Raw genomic sequence first — 19595 nt, 5'->3', positions numbered from 1 at the left:
GAGCTGATTTTTTTTTTTTTTTTTTTTTTTTTTTTTTTTTTTTTGTGGCTTGGTGACCCAGGAGCACTCTGAGAAGGCAGATTTCCTTCAGAGTTGTTTGGGGTCCTCATGGGCCCCCACAAAAAAATCCATGTGAGGGTATGGTCCAGGGTTCCCATATCTCCCACTCCTAGCTGTAGCAAGAGTCAGTGTCCCTATCTGTCACACCCTATCAGCATTTCTGTCTGGCTCAGGTTAAAAGATTGCTGTGCTGTATTTCTCTCCACTCTCAGAGTAAGGGAGGGAAAGGATGCAAGTGGTTCCAGTGGAATGATGGCATTGACCTCTGAACTTACAGAAAGCCACGTACATCACTAGGCGGACTGAAAGAAGTGCTGTATCTTTTAAAGATTCTCCTGGGGCTGTGAGCTGTGGGAGAAAACTTCCAAATAGCAACTGCCTACACCAGGAGCTGCCCACCCATTCCCTGCCTTCTCTGCTGTCTTAGTCATAGCCCAAGTTTGTCACTTGTGCTATCAGAACAATGCAGTCCAGAGATCCAGAATAAGAATAATGGATGTTCCGCTGCCTTCCCTGAACGCAACAGCTGAGAGGGACAAGATGTGATAATAATGCCATGAGCATTCAACTCATGGATTCCCTTGCTACCCCACAACCACTTACATATATGGCTTCCCACATCCCCATAATGGCTTTAAGAGGAGATTTCCTATCTTGTTTGAATGCAAGGGGCTGAGGTAGCAACAGCTGTCCACACAGAGGTTTCCCTACCTGTTCTCACACACTCACCAGCATTCCTGCAAAATTGCACCACTGTCACTCTGCCAGAGCCTGTGTGCCAGGGTAGCAAATGCTGTGCCTTTCACACCAGAAACCTGATCTGCTTGCACAGGACATTGGAAGTAATTTCTTGAATGGCGAAGCTTTACCAGTGAGAATCCCCTGGGACAAGAAGTGTGATCCATGAGATGTTGATTCTTGTGAGGCAGGAAGGTTTCAGTGACAATCCCAATTGTTAACTTTGGTCTGGAGGAATGGCCATGCAGAGACCATGGTCTCTGGCCTCCTGCTGCATACCAAAAAGTTATGATTGAACTGAGCAAGTGGCAGATGGCCTTGGAATTTTTTAGCTCTTTGCTCACCGTGAACTTTACCATGCCAAACTGGTTAGTCACAGGTGGGAGCTGAGTGGAGACTGGTGATGGGACCTTGCTGAGGGCAGTGTACTAATATGATGTTGTGAGAGGTTCCTGGAGGCAAGACAGGCTCCCCTGGAGGGCATCCCACATCCCCTGTGGACAGTGGACAAAGCAGTGAATATCAGAAAGCTCTCCCAAGGATTCCCAAAGTTTAAACATGTACATGAACAGGGGGTTTGAGATTTATGTAAGAAGCTTTACAGCTGAAGCATGGGACTAGGTGATGCTATTTGCTCTGCTCAGGACAGATTTAAGGAACAAACAACAGTGATTCTGCTCCTGGTAATTCAATTTGCACAAGATATCACAGGGATGTAATTAGCTGAGTTTCTATTTCTTGACCTCTTACTGAACAAGCTCACTGGAGAATAATTTCCCCTGAGGATGGGAATAACTAGATAGAAAAATAGATTAACCTGGCATTGTTAAGGCAGCATGATACTGGATCAATGGTTAGCCTGAGCTGTACTGTAGTATTGCCTAGAGGAGGACAAAATCTGGCAGTTAGTGGCAGCTATTGACATCAATACCAACAATTCAACAATTAAATTAAGTAAGAGAAGGGAGCAAAGCAATGATAAGGGAGACTGCAATTGCAGAGGAAGTATTTTCTGTCATTTTAAGAGAGCATTATTTCCAAATCTATTAATTTAGAATATTCTGTAACCCTCCATCTCCTTCCAGTCAGCCTTCTTTAATTTTGGGAAGCACATACAAAGTCTTTGCTCTGTGGAAGTAGTCACTGTATTTAATCCCTCTCTATTGACCATCTGATTAACGCTGCGCACAAGTTTGAAAGTGGGACCAATGCAATAATCTACTAGCTGTGTCCATGTGACAGAGTATATTCTTCTCATGAAATATCCTGAAATGTTTTCTCTACTGAAGAGCTGTTCCTTGATTTGTGCTCTTTTTAAAGAAATGATGTGTGAAGTGATGCCGACGATAAACGAGGACACCCCGATGAGTCAGCGGGGGTCCCAAAGCAGCGGCTCGGACTCGGATTCTCATTTTGAGCAGCTGATGGTGAACATGCTGGATGAAAGGGACCGTCTCCTTGACACCCTTCGGGAGACACAGGAGAGCTTGTCACTTGCACAGCAACGCCTACAGGATGTCATCTACGACAGAGATTCCCTCCAGCGACAGCTGAACTCAGCACTGCCTCAGGTATGTAGCTAACAAAGGTTCTTTTTTTTTGTTTAGGTGCACTGATTTTTAATTTGATACCAATTACTTTAACCCTAATCAGTATGTATTCCTTGAGATCCAAATTTTGCTCCCATTGATGTCAGCTGCAGAACTCCTATTAAATTAATACTACCTGGTTTGGCCTCTATGGGACCTCTTTTCATATTTAAGAGGAGGAGTAATGCTGTTGACTAGAAGGAGAGCAAGATGAAGGACTGTAGCTACTGGTTCTTTTGGCTGTTGCTCTAGCATTTACAACAGGTGAGGGATCATTTGAATAAAAGATCTAATGGTAGAAATAAAACAAAAAGAATGAGGATGTTTTCTGGATAAGAGTTACTAATAAGCAACAAATAAAACTAACTTATGTAGGCTAAATAAGGTACTACACAAACCCACAAATAAAACTAATACCTTAATATTTTAATTCAATTAAAATTAAGTACTTACCTAAATCTCATTATCTGAAGTAACCCTAATCTTTTGTAGAATCTTCAAAATCAACTATTTCAGTTAAAATGCTAATGTGATATTATATTTCAATATTATATGTCAATATAATTGTTTCCTAATATACTAGAATTAAAAGCAAAGATCTTCAGTCTGTGTATGTTGCCAGAGGTGGGAAAGATACCATGATTCAAAATTCAGGTTTCCTCCATGTTTTTTTCTTCATGTCTCTCAGCTGTCATTTATTAGGAAATGTGACCATGAGGCCTTGGGAGGAATTATGACAGTGTGTGGTTGGAATAAAGAGGTAATAAGGATGAATGAATTGAGTAAGAAAATTTTTAAGGGTAGAAGAGGAAAATGGCACCCTCTGTAATAGGGAGCAGCAGTTGTTTAAGGGCTAACCTCAGCAGGTTTTTGAAATATCTTGGGAAAGGACTAAATAAGAGAGAGAGAGAGTGTGAGAGAGAGAGACTGTAATCGTTTGAAGAAAAGCATTAGCAACTTGAGCATTAGCTCCAGAAAATAAGAATGCCCACAACTGTCCTGGGCAAACAAAAAGTAGTAGCAATGATCTTAATGTACTGTAAAATCAAGGTTGGTTGTTTTTCTTTTTTCTCTTTATTTGTGTGCAGTTGAACTACTTTTGTACAGGTGTCTCTCCATAGAAGAGTGGAAAAGAATAAGTGAAAGACAGCATAAATTCTTTATTCAAATATTTACTGCTGGAAATCCAAAGAATAGAGGATGCTCTGCATCTCTGATGTCCCATTCAGTGAGCTGCTCAGTGTGCAGAGGCTCTCTCCACTGAGTCCATAGTGAGGTATTTTTGTTAAACACTAGCAGGTGTCTGTGCTCTAATGTTTCTGTGTCTTGCATATGCTGAACTGCTAAAATACTGGAGACTAGCTAAGGAAAACAATATTCAGCATAAATGTCATACAGAGCCTAAAAGAAATAAATTTTAAAGAAATGGATTACATCAGTATTTTATTCTTTATTTTTTTCTAGTAAGAAATAAAAAATAAAATCATATTGTGTTATTTAGTTTGGAAATATAGCTGTACACCTCCTAAAAGTAATTGATTTCTCAGGTGAACACTTTGGTCTACCATGTACCATTAAGAGTGTGTGTTTCAGTTAGCATTCATCCTTGTATCTAGGAGAGATGTAGGTTTCCCATATGAGAAACTGTGTGACCCACTGCTTACACTTTAAAGCAGAATCAAGTTTTTTGTCTATTAAATATGTTATTTAGATCTTTATGTGAGTAATTAAATTCTGTAGAAATCTGTTCTTTTAAGTACAGAACACTGGCTTAGTAATATAGCATTCTAGTAATAGAGTCTTTCAAGAATGTGATTTTCATTTCACTGCCATACTATTTAGTTTCAATTCTGGATTTGAGATATTCTACATAGTACTTTGACAGTTTTTTGGTTTATGAATGGCAAGCTTGCCTTGCTAACAGCCTGTTATAGCCTTCTGACAAAATATTACCTAGGACTTATTACCTAGTGGAGAGGAAGAATTCTTCACTCAGTTTAGGAGGAGAATATATAAATATAAGATATCTATATGAAAATTATCAAATAGCTGCAATGTGTCATGTAATGAGTCTTGCTTTATCAGAATTTATTCTTTTAGTTCTTGATCCCTTGAGTGGTTTTCAAAATTAAATTATTTATTAGTATTATAGTGCTCTGTGCATAGAAACTGTGTATAGACACAGTTATATTCCAAAGCATTTTTGTTAGGACACTGTTTTTGCTTATTGTCTGTTTAACTGTTGGCATTGAAAAATATGTTCTGGAAAAATCATTACACTTGCAATAAATAGAACCTGAACTAAAAGAGCTTGCATGAAAACTCAGCCATTGAAAAACCTTGTCTGATGGGAAATAGGAAATCATAAATAACATTAAATAGGAAGCTTGCATTATTAGTTAATGCTGTTACAGCTCTAAATGCTGTAGCCAATGACTGTAAATGTCTTTAAATTTTTATACTGGTCTGCACCTCAACAGAACAATGTATAATTAACTATGTTTTTCAAATCCAAGTTGCAGAAATACAGTTATGCTAAGTGCTACCATTGAAATAAATTTTATTTCTGTTAGATTGGCAGTCTTAACTTTGTGAACATCTGTACGTAACTGAACAGCTATGTTTAAGGAAGGAGGGGAAAAGTGAGCAGACAATTACAGATCAGTTAGTCTAAATAAAATAACAGGGAACACTTTAAAACTTGTTTTGGAGGAAAATCTTATAGGATGTCAAAAAGCTATCTTAAAAATATGACAAGGGTTTATCAAAATTATACAGAGTAGCTCAACATGATTCTTCGGTATCAGAATTTTTAAACTGGGAAACTACAGTGTCCCAAAAATGGTATCTTTTGAAGTAATCTCATTTAAATTATTAATAGATTGGAGATGTGTAAGGAAAAGCAATATAATATTTAGTAATGTAAGTAATAAAAGAGAGAGAGGAAAAATTTTCACTTGCAGTAGACTGACAGGATGGAGGGAGAGTAGTAGTAGTTAATGTATTTTTGAGATAAATTTTTATTAATTTGAGCATAAGAAGAAGCCTACTAGTGGAAATTTCAGACGACACAAAAAATTGGGTTGAATAGGCAACTAAGGGAGTATTATAATACACAAGAGGTGGGATGGTAGTGCATGATACAAAGGTGAGTGCCTTATATCTAGCAGGTAATAAAAAAATTCATTACCTTAAAAGAATTCATTACCTTCTAGGTAGCAGTAGTAAAGAGGGGTAATATATAGTTTACGATGCTGGTAGGCAGCCAGTGGGAGTTGGAAAAATGGAAAAATGGAGGTAAAAAATGGAAAGTACCATTTTGCAATGTCTTATGTAAGAGACTTCTGTTGGAAGTAAGTAAATATTAATGCAGTTAAACTAATGGGTGGCTTGGACCTTATTTTTCTGAGTTTTGGCTCAGTAGTGATTGAGAGTCAACCTGAATCTGGAAGAGGTCAAGAAAAACACTGCTAGAGTGAAGAGGAAGTAACATCTTCCGCCTGAAAAGGTTAACTGAAGTTTTCTTATTTCTGGAGGAAACTGACTTGAGAGGGACTATGAGTGATTTCATAGATTTTCTTGAAGAGACAGGAAGATGGAATGAACAGGTGAAGATGAAAGGAATGTTTTAAACCAAAAATAATGTTGATGAAGGACTAAGTGATTGTAGGGTACCATGAATAAAGATAGATCATTCATCAGAAGAAGGTCTTGAATTATGAAGGAATGGCATCTTTCTTAGACAAAGACATGGTGAAAACTCGAAACTGTTTTCAAGATGAAGCTGGTATAAAAGACATTATATGTCATAATACCTTTAGTTAACCTGTGAACTTGACCCAGAACACCCCTTCAGTTTCTTGATTTCAGACTTTATTGTGGAGATATTAAGAATCTAGTTCAGAAGTGATCTTGCTTATTCTTCCCAAAGCTTCCTGTTGACAGCAGAAGCCTCTAAGGAAAGTGTATTTGGGTCTGTACTGCATGTTGCCCAACAACAGGAATTTATTGCATTTAGGTCATGACTCTTGAGTCCAGAAAAAAAAATAAATTGTTAAATACAATGAACTACACTGTAATGAGGAAGCATAAGATCTAAATACCTAATAGTATGGTTTTACTTTATTGGAGTAAAATTAGGCCTTTTACTGTAGCATAAGAAAGTGTTTTGCTGAAAAGGTTAGGAACTAACTCTGTTTTTGAGTACTAGAGAGGAAAATGTTCAGTTACAACTTTCTCAAGCAAATTTAACCATAATCTTCTCTAAGCTAAATTGTCTAGAAAATATAACCTTGAGTAGTTTCCTTGTAAATAAACTGGAAAAATACAGCATATGTAGTTGTAAGACTTCGAATGACACATAGAATCATAAGAGTTATAAATGTACTCTGATAAAAAATACTGAACAAGTCATGGTGTTTGGTTGTTCTGTTTCTTTTAGCCTTTCAAGAATAAGTTTCATAGTATGAAAGATATTATTTATATGAAGATGCTAATAAGTTATCACTCTCTAGTCAAGTTTATTTTGTTCATTAATAATGTGCTTGCTCAGTGATTTACTTAGAAATTGTTATTCACAGAATGGTTGAGGTTGGAAGGGACCTCAGGAGGTCACCTTGTCTAGTTTGTCTGCTGCAGCAGGGTTACTAAGAGCAGGCTGCCCAGGACTGTGTCCAGATGGCTTTTGAATATCTCTGAGGGTAGATCCCACAGCCTCTCCAGGCAACCTGTGCCAGTGCTCAGTCACCCTTACTGTAAAAAGTAAAAAATGTTTCCTGATGTTCAGGAAGAACAGTCTGTGTTTCCATTTGTTTTCATTGTCTGTTCAATATTACATTACCAGGAAGTCCTGATTTTACTGATCATTTATGGTAGCAAATTTTATCTTTTAATGGCTATAAATCTTTCCATATATTGATCATACATCTATAGTATATCTTTTTTGGTACTATTGGCTGTCATCAGTCAACTCATTATTTTCCATATGCCTCAGCATAGTTTCCAGGAGGATCTGCTCCATAATCTTGCTGGTCACTGAGGTGAAGCTGACTGGTCTTCAGTTCCCTAAATCCTCCTTTTTAACCTTCTTAAAAATTAGGCTTATGTTTCCGCTTTTCCAGTCAGTGAGAACTTCACAAGGGTGACACAGCTTCTCAAATATGATGGGTAATGGCTTAGACACTTCATCCACCAGTTCCCTCAGGACACGTGGATGCATCTTAGGTACTGTGGACTCGTGCACCTTCAGGTTCTTTAGATGAACATAATCTCAAACCCATTCTTCAGTGAGTGATTCTTCATTCCCCCAGTCCATGCTTTGCCTTCTGCAACTTGGGATGGTGTGGCTGGAACACAATGTGTGATTTGCATGGTATTAAACAGATTAACTTATATAAGTTCAACTCTTCTATGCATGTGTATAAAAGCTCCTGTCTGTAAAATAGACATTTTAAAACTAAAACAGTCCAGATATGTTATTTTTTGGTAGAGATAATTGAATAATTTATACTGAAAGAGACCATTGGAACTCCATTTTCTTTATTTTTTAAAATTTACATTGTTTATTTTCAGTAAGTTTGAAAATGTTGTGATTTGAGTGAATCTCTCTGGCGGAGATCTAGTTCTAGCTGAGTTTAAATTATTATGAATGCTGCAAAAATATTTTTTTTTAATCTGCTATAGATATTATTGTTAGCACTGTTTGCACATCTTCCTGGATATAGATAGTAGAATTGTTTGGAGTGGGGAACTGCAATACTAAAATGAATCTTTTGATATCCTCTGGTACCCCATAGATTTCAACTAAATTGTAATTGTTAGCTACAATAATTCAGTAATAAAATCAGTAACAGAAATATAGTGGTAATCATTAAGGTTTTATTTCATCTAATAAGATACCACTCATTTAGAAATGCTTACTGGAGGCATGATAGAAGGAAAAATCCAAAGAGGAAAATGTAATGGCCTTGTTTTATTGAACCAGTTTATGTAATTTGATCAATGTTAACCTTTAATAGAATTGTGATTAGACAGTTTTGCTGATAGACTTGCAATTTCTTCCAATACAGTGAGCATTGAATTTTTTACTGCCAGAGACAAGAAAGGTAACACTAAGTCAGTAGGGCCTTAATCTGAGATTGTGTTTTCTGTTTAGATGTGTGTGCATATAGTACATGGATACAAAATACTGGCATCACACAGATACATATAGAGATACAAAACTGAAAGAGCCCCACAGAAATAAATACACATATTTAAACAGTAATAATTAAAATAAACTTCATTTATTTAAGAATGGACATTTGCTGTTGTTTGCGTGAAAATAATTACTTCACCCACAGTATTGTTTTCAAAACAGCTCTTGTTCCTGTGATGAAGATGGAATGATGGCTTTTTTTTACTATTTATTTCTTTCTGGCTGCTCTGAAGAACATAGAGTACCAATGGCATCCTGTATATTTGAATGAATAATCAGTACTTTTTCTAAAGTTCTAAAAATATCCTTGTGTGAAGGACTTCTGTAAGTTCTCCATCTATTTTTTTTTCATCTTGCAAGATAAAATGATTTTTTCTCAAATTTCCAGGGAATAATTTTAAAAGAATTCCAAGTAGTGAAATGAAGATCTGAGTGAAATATGTCTGAGGTGAAAGTTCCACGTTTTCTGTATCAAAAATCCAGTGATACACTCTGTATTCATGTATAAAAAAACTAAAGCTTCACCCAATTTGTTTCTGTCCTTGAATTTCCTCTGTTTTATAGTTTTGCAGGCTGCTAAATATAAACATGTTGATTTTCAGGTGTTCTGAATCTATGCAGTTCCCACTAAAATCTGTGCAAGTAGCAAGACTGTGACTGACAAAAGCAGTTTAGATTACTAAATAACAGAAATATTTTCATAATGGAATTTTTTTTAGCTAATTATTTTAGCTATTTGTCTCAAGATACTAACATTGAGGGGAGCATATTGAGATGTATGCAAAAAATCAGATACTAACCATAACTATTAGTTGTAATAGAGTAAATATGGAAATACATGTTTTTACGGGATTTAAATGTATAGAGGGGAGACAGACATCTGGAAATCAAAGAAAACTTGGCATTATAAAGTTGCAGTGGTTTAAGTGCAATGCAATGCTGAATATTATTTGTGTCCAACCTAACAAATGTTTAGGAGGAATTTAAGGTTTTACTTCCTCAGTAACAGAACATAGCACATGGCAGTTCTTTCTTCCACATAAAATTGAATGAAAGTTGTTTTCATAGTGTTAAATACCAATTTTATTCTGGTGGATGACTCCTAACTAATATTATCTGATAGAAGACAGATTGACAGTATCTGTGGTTTATGTAAGACAGTGCTTTAGCTGGGTACTCTCTGGACTATATGTTTTTTTAAACATCATATTCCCAACAAAGCCCAGTTAAAGGTATATTATACATACAGGTAACAACTTGAATTGAGTTTATTTCCTTTCTGTTGTGAAGTTCTATGTATTCAATAGCATATTGCAAATAATTATAAGCAGGAGATTTTATCTTAAAAGCTTTGGACTTAATAAATACTTGATGACTGAAGAAGACTAATGTGGCAGTCCAGCAGAGGAATAAAATGGGATATGGAGAAAAAGCAACAGAAACTTAAATATTTAGAGGAGGAGGAACATGTGGTGAATGCCTGAAGCAATCAACAAGACTATGTACTCCCATTTCACTCTCTATCTGCTTCATAAACATTGATATCAATTATTTTAGCTTGAACCAGGTACATCAACTGCTACATTAACTATTGATGGCTCATTATCTGAAGGTTTGAAAAGACACACAAATGAATATAAGAAAAAAAATAATGGTGCTGGTCAACAGCACAGAGCACAGATGGTTATCCAAGTATCTATCAGTTAATCTGGTGCCATCAAAACTATAGACACTGTAATTTTAATAACCGCCATAGTTTTCAGAACCCAGTTTTCAGAACAGCTGTAGTCATGCCTCTCAGTGTTTAAGAAGCATTTGGACAATGTCTTCAACAGTATTATTTAACTTGGTCAACCCTGAAGTGGCATTCGAACTAGATGATTACTGTAGGTTACTTTTAACTGAACTATTCTATCCTGTTACACAGTGAGGAAAAGCTGGAAAAAACAGTGCAATTTTATAAAGTTTGATAGTTTGCCTTGAAAGTGGATGGTAGAGGCTGAGACATCATCCAAGAAGATCTTGAAAACATATTCCCTTCTTTTTAAGTTCTCCATTAAAAGCAAAGGCAGGGCAGAATATTTAAGAATTGGCTTTTAGAACTGTCTTATTCAGGTGATCTTCTATCTTAAATAATTCCCCATACTAATGAGTATTCACTCAAAACCATACAATTATGTCGGGGCATGGTTTTTATTTCAAAAATAGGGATAATTTATTTCTTACTGAAGTGTGTAGAGTTTTCCTGTTGACTCTGAAGAAATAGATTTGTTTGTATTGATGAATACGTATCTTTCATGTGATCTCCAGGAATCTGAACTTCTGTTTATAAAAGTTAAGGGCCAGGTGGAGTAGTAACTTTATTTTGTGTAATGTAACATTTCTAATCTGTTCCAAATCATCATTTGCTGAGTACATCTTATCCTTTAAGTTTTTTTCTTAGTTAGGATCAGATTATAGGCTTTTTTTTTTGTTGTTTTAATTATTGTTGGTGAACTGCATTCTTTACCGTTTATGAGTTCTAAAAAAATCCCAATTATACTGTGACAGCTGACTTGTTATGACAGTCAGTCATCTCTCAAAACTGAAAATATTAAATAAATCTTGGAGACTTACAGTAAGGTTCTTTGTTGTCAGTTGGTTTATTTGAAATTGTGAGGTAACCGAAATTACAGATTTTTTTTCCCTGAATGGGATTTTTTTAATGATACATAGAGATAAATAAAGGGAATAAGCATTAAGGAGAAGGTAATGCACAAATGGATAAACCATACTTCTGTATCAAAGGGACAGAATTCTCTATGAAGGGTAGAGAGAAAGTCAGTCTACACAGGAAGTAAAGCCCTAGGCCAGAGTTCGTGAAAATCTGTATGGAGGTTTTCCCACTTATTTCAATCAGTGGTAGAACTACTCCATAAAGAGCAAGTAGTTAAGGACCAAGTTGAGCAAGGGGACGGAAAGAGACCTGGGGATGCTGGTGACAGTGGCTGAACGTGAGCCAGTGTGTGCCCAGGAGGCCAAGAAGGCCAAAGGCATCCTGGCCTGGATCAGCAATAGTGTGGCAGCAGGAGCAGGACAGGGATTGTCCCCCTGTCCTTGGCTGGTGAGGCCACACCTCGAGTGCTGTGTCTGGTTCTGGGCCATGACTGCAAGAAAGACATTGAGGTGCTGGAGAATGCCCAGAGAAGGGCAACAGGGCTGGAGAAGGGTCTGGAGCACAGGTCCTGTGAGGAGTGGCTGAGGGAGCTGGGGTTGTTTAGCCTGGAGAAAGGAGGCTCAGGAGAGACCTCTCCAGCTCCCTGAAAGGAGGCTGCAGCCAGGTGGGATCGGCCTCTTCTCCCAGGCAACAGGGACAGGACTGAAGGAAGTAGCCTTAAACTGGGCCAAGTAGATTCAGGTTGGACATTAGGAAGAATTTGCTCATTGAAAAAGGTGATTAGACATTGGGATGGTGTGTCCAGGAAGGTTGTGGAGTCGCTGCCCCTGAAGATGATTAAGAAAAGACTGGACCTGACACTTGGTGCTATGGTCTAGTTGACAGTGTAGTGTTTGGTGGTAAGTTGGATTTGATGATCTCAGGGTAAGTTGGATTTGATGATCTTGACTTCCAGCCTAATTGATTCTGTGATTCTGTGATCAAAAGTGCTCCTGGACATTCTCACTATCAAAATAAGACTCATGACAGTATCTGAATATAAAGTGCAAAATTCTGATTATTGTATTTCTTTTTCCCATCACAATGACAAACTTTATAGGAATTGAACACTGAGACAATTACTGCATTAAAAAAAAAAAAAGATTTTTTTGTCTCCTGGAAAAAGGGCAAAACCACTTTCTTTAGCACTATGAATACAAGGGCTGTTTGGGGAAATGTGTTTTGGAGATGGAACTTGGAGATTATATACTAAGTTTGTGGGGTTTTATTTCCTCTGCTTAATAATATCAGGCTGACATTGGAAATAATGAATATCCAAGACATTAAGATATGCTGAATAGGTTTGCAATGTTTTCTTTTGTCAAAGGTCAGGTATGAATACTTTCTCATATAATTGGTACATAAGCCCATTGTTGTATATCTTTGGTCAAAATATGTAAAGACTTCTGAATTGGTGAACACAAAATTCATTAATAATTTCCCCCATTAAATTAATTTTTCATTAGCAGTAAAATCTTGATATTAGAAATATTCCAAGAAAAAGTGGGGTATTATGAGATAGAGAATTTCTTGTTCAGTAATTGATACGCATTGATATCAGATCCCTGCTTCTGAGAGGAGTAAGAGCACATAGATTGCTCTTGCAAAATTTTTCTGTTGTCACTTTTTCACAGAACATCTCCTTGAGTAAGAAAGTGACCTGCCTACCTTGTCTTTTTCCATGAGTCACTTGTGACTCATGATTGTTGTACATCATCTTCCACAAGTGAGTTATTTTGTGAGTATAAAGTGTGCTATGTATGAAGAACTGTGACATAAGTCAAAGTCAGATATTATTAGAATATTTACATGGAAAGTTATGCATCAGCAGAATTTTAAATGGTTTGTGACATGTTCTGTTTTGAAGAGGATGATGCTCTACATGCTGAAGTTAAATAATATATTTATTTTTCTGTCAGGGTGGTAACTTTTAATGTATTAATACAAGCTGTATACTTTGATTTGGCCATACTATACCTCAGGATCCTTCTCTTAATTTATATTAGTAAAATCCATATTTGTCTCTATTGGAGACTTGAGATTGTTTTCCCAAATCTGACCTTTTTCCCAAAAAACTGCAGCTTGTGCTTTCTGAAAGAAGTTATTTTCATAACATACAACTTGTTTGGAACAATTTTAATCACTCTTAAGAATGGGTTTACCAGGAATGTAGATAAAGCACTGATGGCTGAGCATGCCCAGTCTTGGATGAACTGCCATTACTGGAGGAGTTTTTATAGCAATAACACATGTTCTGATAACCAAGAATTTCTATTAAAACTCAAGTGCTTCTGCAAAAAAGTTTCTATTGGTTTTTATTTTTAAAAAATTACAGAATTAATTTAATTGCATAATCAAACTGTGAAATGTTATTAGTTATCGAAAACATTACTTTTTAGATCATACAGTGCATTTTCCATGAAAGAGAAATTCTTTAAAATATTTTCAATCATTAATTGCACTGTTTTAGAGGAATATTTTGGAAACGTTTAATACAAATGCATCTTTGAAAAACAATTGTTTTAAAAACGTAGAATTGAGTATTTGCAGCAGAGGCTTCATTTAGTGCAGAAAGAAATTATTATCTAAAAATTACTGTTTTGACAGCCAGACCTATTTTCCAGAGCTTGTCATGACTAGGTTATTGTTTTTGTTAAGAAAAAAAATTTGGAAAAGTTAGACATTTCTTAACAGTCATTGAAACATTTTTTGTGTTAATGAAAATGAATGAAATGTTTATAGCTTTCATTTATAGATAATCTTCTGCCTTGAATCTGCCTATTTAAAAAGAAAAAAAAAACCACCTTCAGCAAGAATAAAACGTTGCAGCTAAAATGAAAAGAAAGTTTAGGGTTTTTTTTCTGGTTTTTGTTGTCAAAGAAATCAGAAAAAAATCTGCTCTGTAGTGTAGAAGGTAAAAACAGTCTATTAGAAATTAAAAACAGTTAATTGCTAAATACTCAAAAGAGCAAAATCATTATGAATATGGTCTGTTAGTTACAGTCATCTCTTTCACTGAATAATTCTTCCTTATGAAAATATAGTGATTTAGAAAGAGGACCAGCTAGGACTCTGGCTAGTCATTCACACTCCAGTTTTAGTAAGTGTTACTTTAGGACAATGTCCACGTATGTGGCTTTTTTTGTCTTTTGTTATGACACATAAAATTCATCAGCATTTCATGTAGGTGTAAAAATTTTTATCTGCCCATTTCTCTTCTGTTTTGTTAAAAGGACACATGGCAGTTACTTTGCCTTCCAGTTGCAAATTTATTTATGTTTGTCTCTATTTGTTGCTTGGGAGAAAAAAAGATGAGAAAATACTATGGTGTGGCTTGATCTCATTAATTCTTTTTTTTAATGCAAAGTATTTAGAAAAAATGAGGTCATGCTTCTATTTAATTAGTTATTGTTCAGTAGTTTAAAATAAAATGTTTCCTCTTTTTAAAAGAAAAAATAGACTCAGCCTATATGTCCATAAAATTTGCCAATATTTAGATATTTTGCACCTGATTTATGTAAGAAACTTCCAGTAAATTATTTAAGGAGCTTTCTGTGCTTGCTCTCATCTAAGCAGTCCAGTCTCTTAACCTTTTGCCTCCAAAAGTAATTAATTCACTGCATTTGACAGCAGTGGCTTTATTTTTGAGCCGAAGTCTAATGTCTTTTCTACTACTACCATGGCAGATGCAAACCTTTTGGCTGGGAAGTCTAATTAATATTCTGTTTGGGATTTCAGAGATAATTGGCCCATAGGACCTCCAGGACAAGAATAAGGCCATTTCTTACTAAGTTTTGTATAGAGATCTTTCCAAGTTTATTCCATCACTTTTGGTTAATGTGGAGTTCGGCAAACTAAAGCTGCACCATATAGTTCCTTCCACATTTTGGGCATAGTAGGAACTGACAACCTTATTTGTCATTTAGTAGCTATGAAGTGTTCAGTATTACTGAGCACATGGAGGCAAAAGAAAGTGAACAGAAAAGTTCACTGTAGTTGAATGATTTCAACTTCAGCAAAGTGGTTGGAATACATTGAGAATAACACATAGGATGGTTTCTAAATTCTTGCCTTATGGCATCTTGGTAGAGTTTAGTTTCAACTAATTGAAGCAAGCTGTCAATTTACATCTCAAAATATAACATGAACTTTAATTTAACAAAGTTTCATACTTCTGCAGTATACTACTAGATAATTCTGCAGTTTTATACACCAGGTTAAAGAGTTATGGATATTGTGATATTTCTACAGAGCAGTTTACTCTTTTTTTTTTTTTTTAATACATTTTACTCTTTTTTGTTGGTAGGAATACTCTTGAATGATGAAATTATTTGTCTGTCTCTCCCCTATAGAAGTTGCCTCTTTTAGTTCATAATTTAGTCTCCTCTGAAAAACTGAGAAACATATTTTTTTCCTATTTCGAACAGATAGACATTGATTCCATGCTTACTTTCAATAAAAAAATTAAAAATTAATTTTGAAAGTTTATGTTTATTTCTTAGGACTGAGGAGCAGTTGCATCAAGGAGTGAGGTGCCAAGCTGCTGTAGATAATTTTTTACTTTCTTTGTTCAGGGTCACTCAGCTGGTGGAAACATTACAGGGAAATTGAGAGTGATCTTACAACTGCAGTCAGTCAATGATGAGCAAATTGCCCTTGTAGATTGCACATATGCTGTTCCTGTTCGAAGATGTCTCCTTGTCCTGTGAAGTGAAGCTGAAGGTAGTGAGGCAGTTCGCTTTTTTTAAAGGAAAAAGGTCTTACATAGCCTGAAGCCTAAATCTCACATACATCATATGGCTAAATCCTCCCCCACAACATTTACCACTGTTGTATCCTTTTTTATTTAGTTTTGAAATTATATTCATTTTGACAGTGATTGTAACAAGACCGGAACCTAATTAGAAAACTTTTTTTTTTTTTTTTCCTTAAATTAGAAGAAAAAATGGCCATGTTTTGAAAAAACAGCTTTCTCCCAGAGGTATAACTTGTGCTTATGGGATAAAAGTGGATGTACAATTTTAGTAAGTTACAGATAATGTAATCTTGTGCTTCAAACTACCTAGTTAGGAATTTCAATAGAGCAGTGAGGAATAATACTCACATTTGTTTCTACTAATTCAATCTGAAAAAGTCGTTTGAATACAAAATGAAAAATTTGAGACTATATGCTTGGGAATCTGTAAATGGGATGTGAGTGCACAGTGAGGAAATGAGACCTGTAAAAAAATATACTCATCTGGGATTTAGAAAAGCTCAGGTGTACTTAGGTCTGCCTCTGATGCCCTATGAAGCCATAGGTGAGTCACTTAAATTTGCTTTTTATCAAATCTATGAAATTATTTCCTTTCAGTTTCTTTACTTTCAAGTTTCTCAGATGTAGTCCATCCTTTAATGTATCTGGTCATTCATTCATTTCCACTGTCACTAAAAAAAAAACAGAAATTGTCCTTACATACAATGCACACTATCCTAATTTCTTGATATCAAACTCTGTTCAGGTATACATTAGTATTTGAAAGAGAACAGCAGAGTGATATTCACATTACTGTTTGACAATAGACTGAAAAAGTGTTTTAATTGAAACTTTGAGAGTGTTTTTGAAATGGATTCTGTGGACATTCTCATATGGGATTTCAGCATCTTTTCTTGTTCAAACATAGGAACAGATTCATCAAGAAGCCTGTTTTAATAAAGCTTTTGAGCAACTTTGGAAAGGGGAGATGGGAGCAAATTAATGTTAACAAATAAGAGAAGGATAACCTGTGCACCAGCCAGGCAGGTTTAATGCCAACTCTGTGTGACATTAAGTGAACCTGAAACTTCTGATTTAGGCTACAGGCAAAGAAGCACTGTGAGGTTTATGGTGTGCTAAGGAAGCAGGATACTTAGCAAGTTTTATTCCTTTCACCAAGCTTTCACAGAAAAAAATGTTTGTATTTTAGGCTTTTTGCAAAACGACTTTCTTTTTACATCTTGTATCTGTTCAATTTATGTGTTTTTAATTTTTTTGCTTAATATTGGATCATAGTCTTGGAAAAAAGGGAGCAGGTTGCTTTCTTTTTGAATATCACTTACTTTTAGGTTTAGGTGTGAAAAATTTCTAGCTGTCTTGAATCAATAAAAAGAGCCATATATATATAATATACTGAAACAGCTGAATAACTATGGTGCTTTAGCAGCATTGGTTAATACCAATCTGCATGGAAAAGGGATTTGCATTGCTGTTAAGTGGCTGTATTTAATACAGAAATTAATTGTGCTGATGCACAAACAGATTTTTCTAGTGTTTTGCTTAGTATATAAGAGTAATGCAAAAAAAATGAAAGTGAGCTTTGAGTTATATACTTGTGGCATTTATACTGCATGTTTCATATTTTAAATATTAGCAGTCAATATTTAGTCTGGCTGTGTACTGTAGATATTTACTACTATATTATTTTAAAAATTATAAATAAAAATGCAGTAGATGCTTTTTTATCATATGGGTATACAGTGCCAAGGTGCAGCAAGAGCTGGGGGCTCCTGGGGATTCAGGGATCTGTTGAGGTGGGGCCTGGCACCAGAGTCCATCCCACCTCCAGCCAGGAGTGGGACTGCTGAGAGTACACATATTATACTGTGACCTGTGAAAAGATTTTATTGCATATGTTAATTCATGCTTTTAGATTTTTTTTTTTTTTTTTTGCCCATTTATTATTTGAGATGGGTAATTCAGAAGGAATTTCCCAATCCAGTTTTTACACTGACAGTTACATTGAAAAACTATGATCTTGGAGGCTGTAGAGGGTGGTCAAACAGCCTATATGACTTCAGCAGGATTAAAATACCTGCTAGGGCAGAGTTCTTTTGAAGAGGCAGTGGGCCTTGAAGATCTTGGACAAGTAATATTCATTGAAGTTTATGAAAACTTGAATTCTGTCCGACAGAGATTTAACAGTCATTTGGCTATCTTTTTAAACTCTGCTAGCACAAATGTGATGACCCTAAATATATATGTCAGAATGACAAAACAGTATAAATTAGTGAATTTTATTATCAATACCTAATTAGGTTGCAACTGTGGTTTGTTAGGGATGGCAGTTATTACTGAGATTTTACAAAACAATTGCTTCTCAACTAAAATTTCTTGAAATTCTCTCATGTGGGAAATAAATTATAGTCATTAATATGTTATTGAACTTTATCACGGATGATCTTACCTTGTGGTTTAGAGCTTAATGATCTGGACATGTTCTTTCATTATAAAAGAGATACTTTATGTAATTTACTGAAGAGATATAGTCAGTGATTTTTACAGTAGTTACATCAGGGTTTTAGTGGTTGCCCATCGTGCAGAAAGAAAGGACACTTCATTTAATAACAAAAAAATCCTCATGAGGCAAAGTAGTCTTATTATCCCTACAAATGATTGAAGTTTGATGTGTACTTCAATCTTTTAGAATTACTGCCCTTCCTTTCAAAGGATTTTAGATGGGTGGGATATTCCCTTAATGTGACAGCCATAATTAGAAAATTGTCTCTTTTGGAAACTAATAGAAAATTCCATTTTGAGTTCATTGATTATATTTGTGAGGACTGTCTAGTTAATTTAAAGCTGCAGAGTTACAGGATGTTATTAACAGCAGTCTCGTGCATTCTAATAATTGTGTCACTCTGAACAATTTCTTGGAGGTTGTTAAAACAGATTCTGTGATACTGTCAGAGATGCTTTTAATACAGTAGATTGTTCATAGCCCATTCATTGTCAGCTTCCAGATATAAATGGGAGAACAGGTAGAGGCTGAATCACTGGAGAGGCTGGGTGATTAACCTAGTTAGCAGGCTCTCACAGTCATTGCAGCTCCACGTAGGAGTCAGATGGGCATACATCATAGGGCAACTCTGTGGCCTAGTGGGACAGATTGCCCTTTTCCTTTGGGGCATCTGGAGCATTCCTATTGCTTTCCCTGACTTAAGGAAAAATTGCTCAGATCCTTAAAATTACCTCTTGCCTAAATGCCTTTGGTTCCTCAAAACATTAAACTTCATAGCTACCGTTAAGCATAACCCAGGTTGTTATCCAAACCCCCAGTTTTTTTCCTCCCTGGCTTTAGGTAAATGCTCCTCACTGTGCCAATAATTAGGTCAGAAAGTCCAGCATCTGCAACCTCTGCAGCCAGCAGCCTGCACTGCTGCAAATTCTTAGTAAAGGAACCTTGATTTTCATCTGATCATCATCTGTTTTGTGAGAAATTAAAAACCTATAATTATGCTTCACTGCTTTAATGCTGAAAAATACAAATCTGGTATAAAATGTAGGTTTCTGGAGTACCAG

At 35.7% G+C, this 19595-nt stretch overlaps 1 protein-coding gene across 2 annotated transcripts in view; it reads left to right on the top strand.

The window, feature by feature from the left end:
- The window catches only part of PPFIA2 (PTPRF interacting protein alpha 2), a 278624-nt gene that overhangs the window by 6161 nt on the left and 252868 nt on the right, over positions 1–19595 (top strand). For both annotated transcript variants that reach the window (XM_079303530.1, XM_079303529.1), the window contains exon 2: positions 2119–2369. In XM_079303530.1, coding sequence (XP_079159656.1) covers positions 2121–2369 — 249 coding nt within the window. In that variant the 5' untranslated portion in view covers positions 2119–2120. The remainder of the gene's footprint in view (positions 1–2118; positions 2370–19595) is intronic.

Source organism: Erithacus rubecula (assembly GCF_903797595.1).
Source record: "Erithacus rubecula genome assembly, chromosome: 4".
In the NCBI taxonomy this organism is placed as follows: Eukaryota; Metazoa; Chordata; class Aves; order Passeriformes; family Muscicapidae; genus Erithacus; species Erithacus rubecula.
Note: the sequence above shows the minus strand (reverse complement) of the source record. Positions and strands in the feature narration are given on the sequence as shown.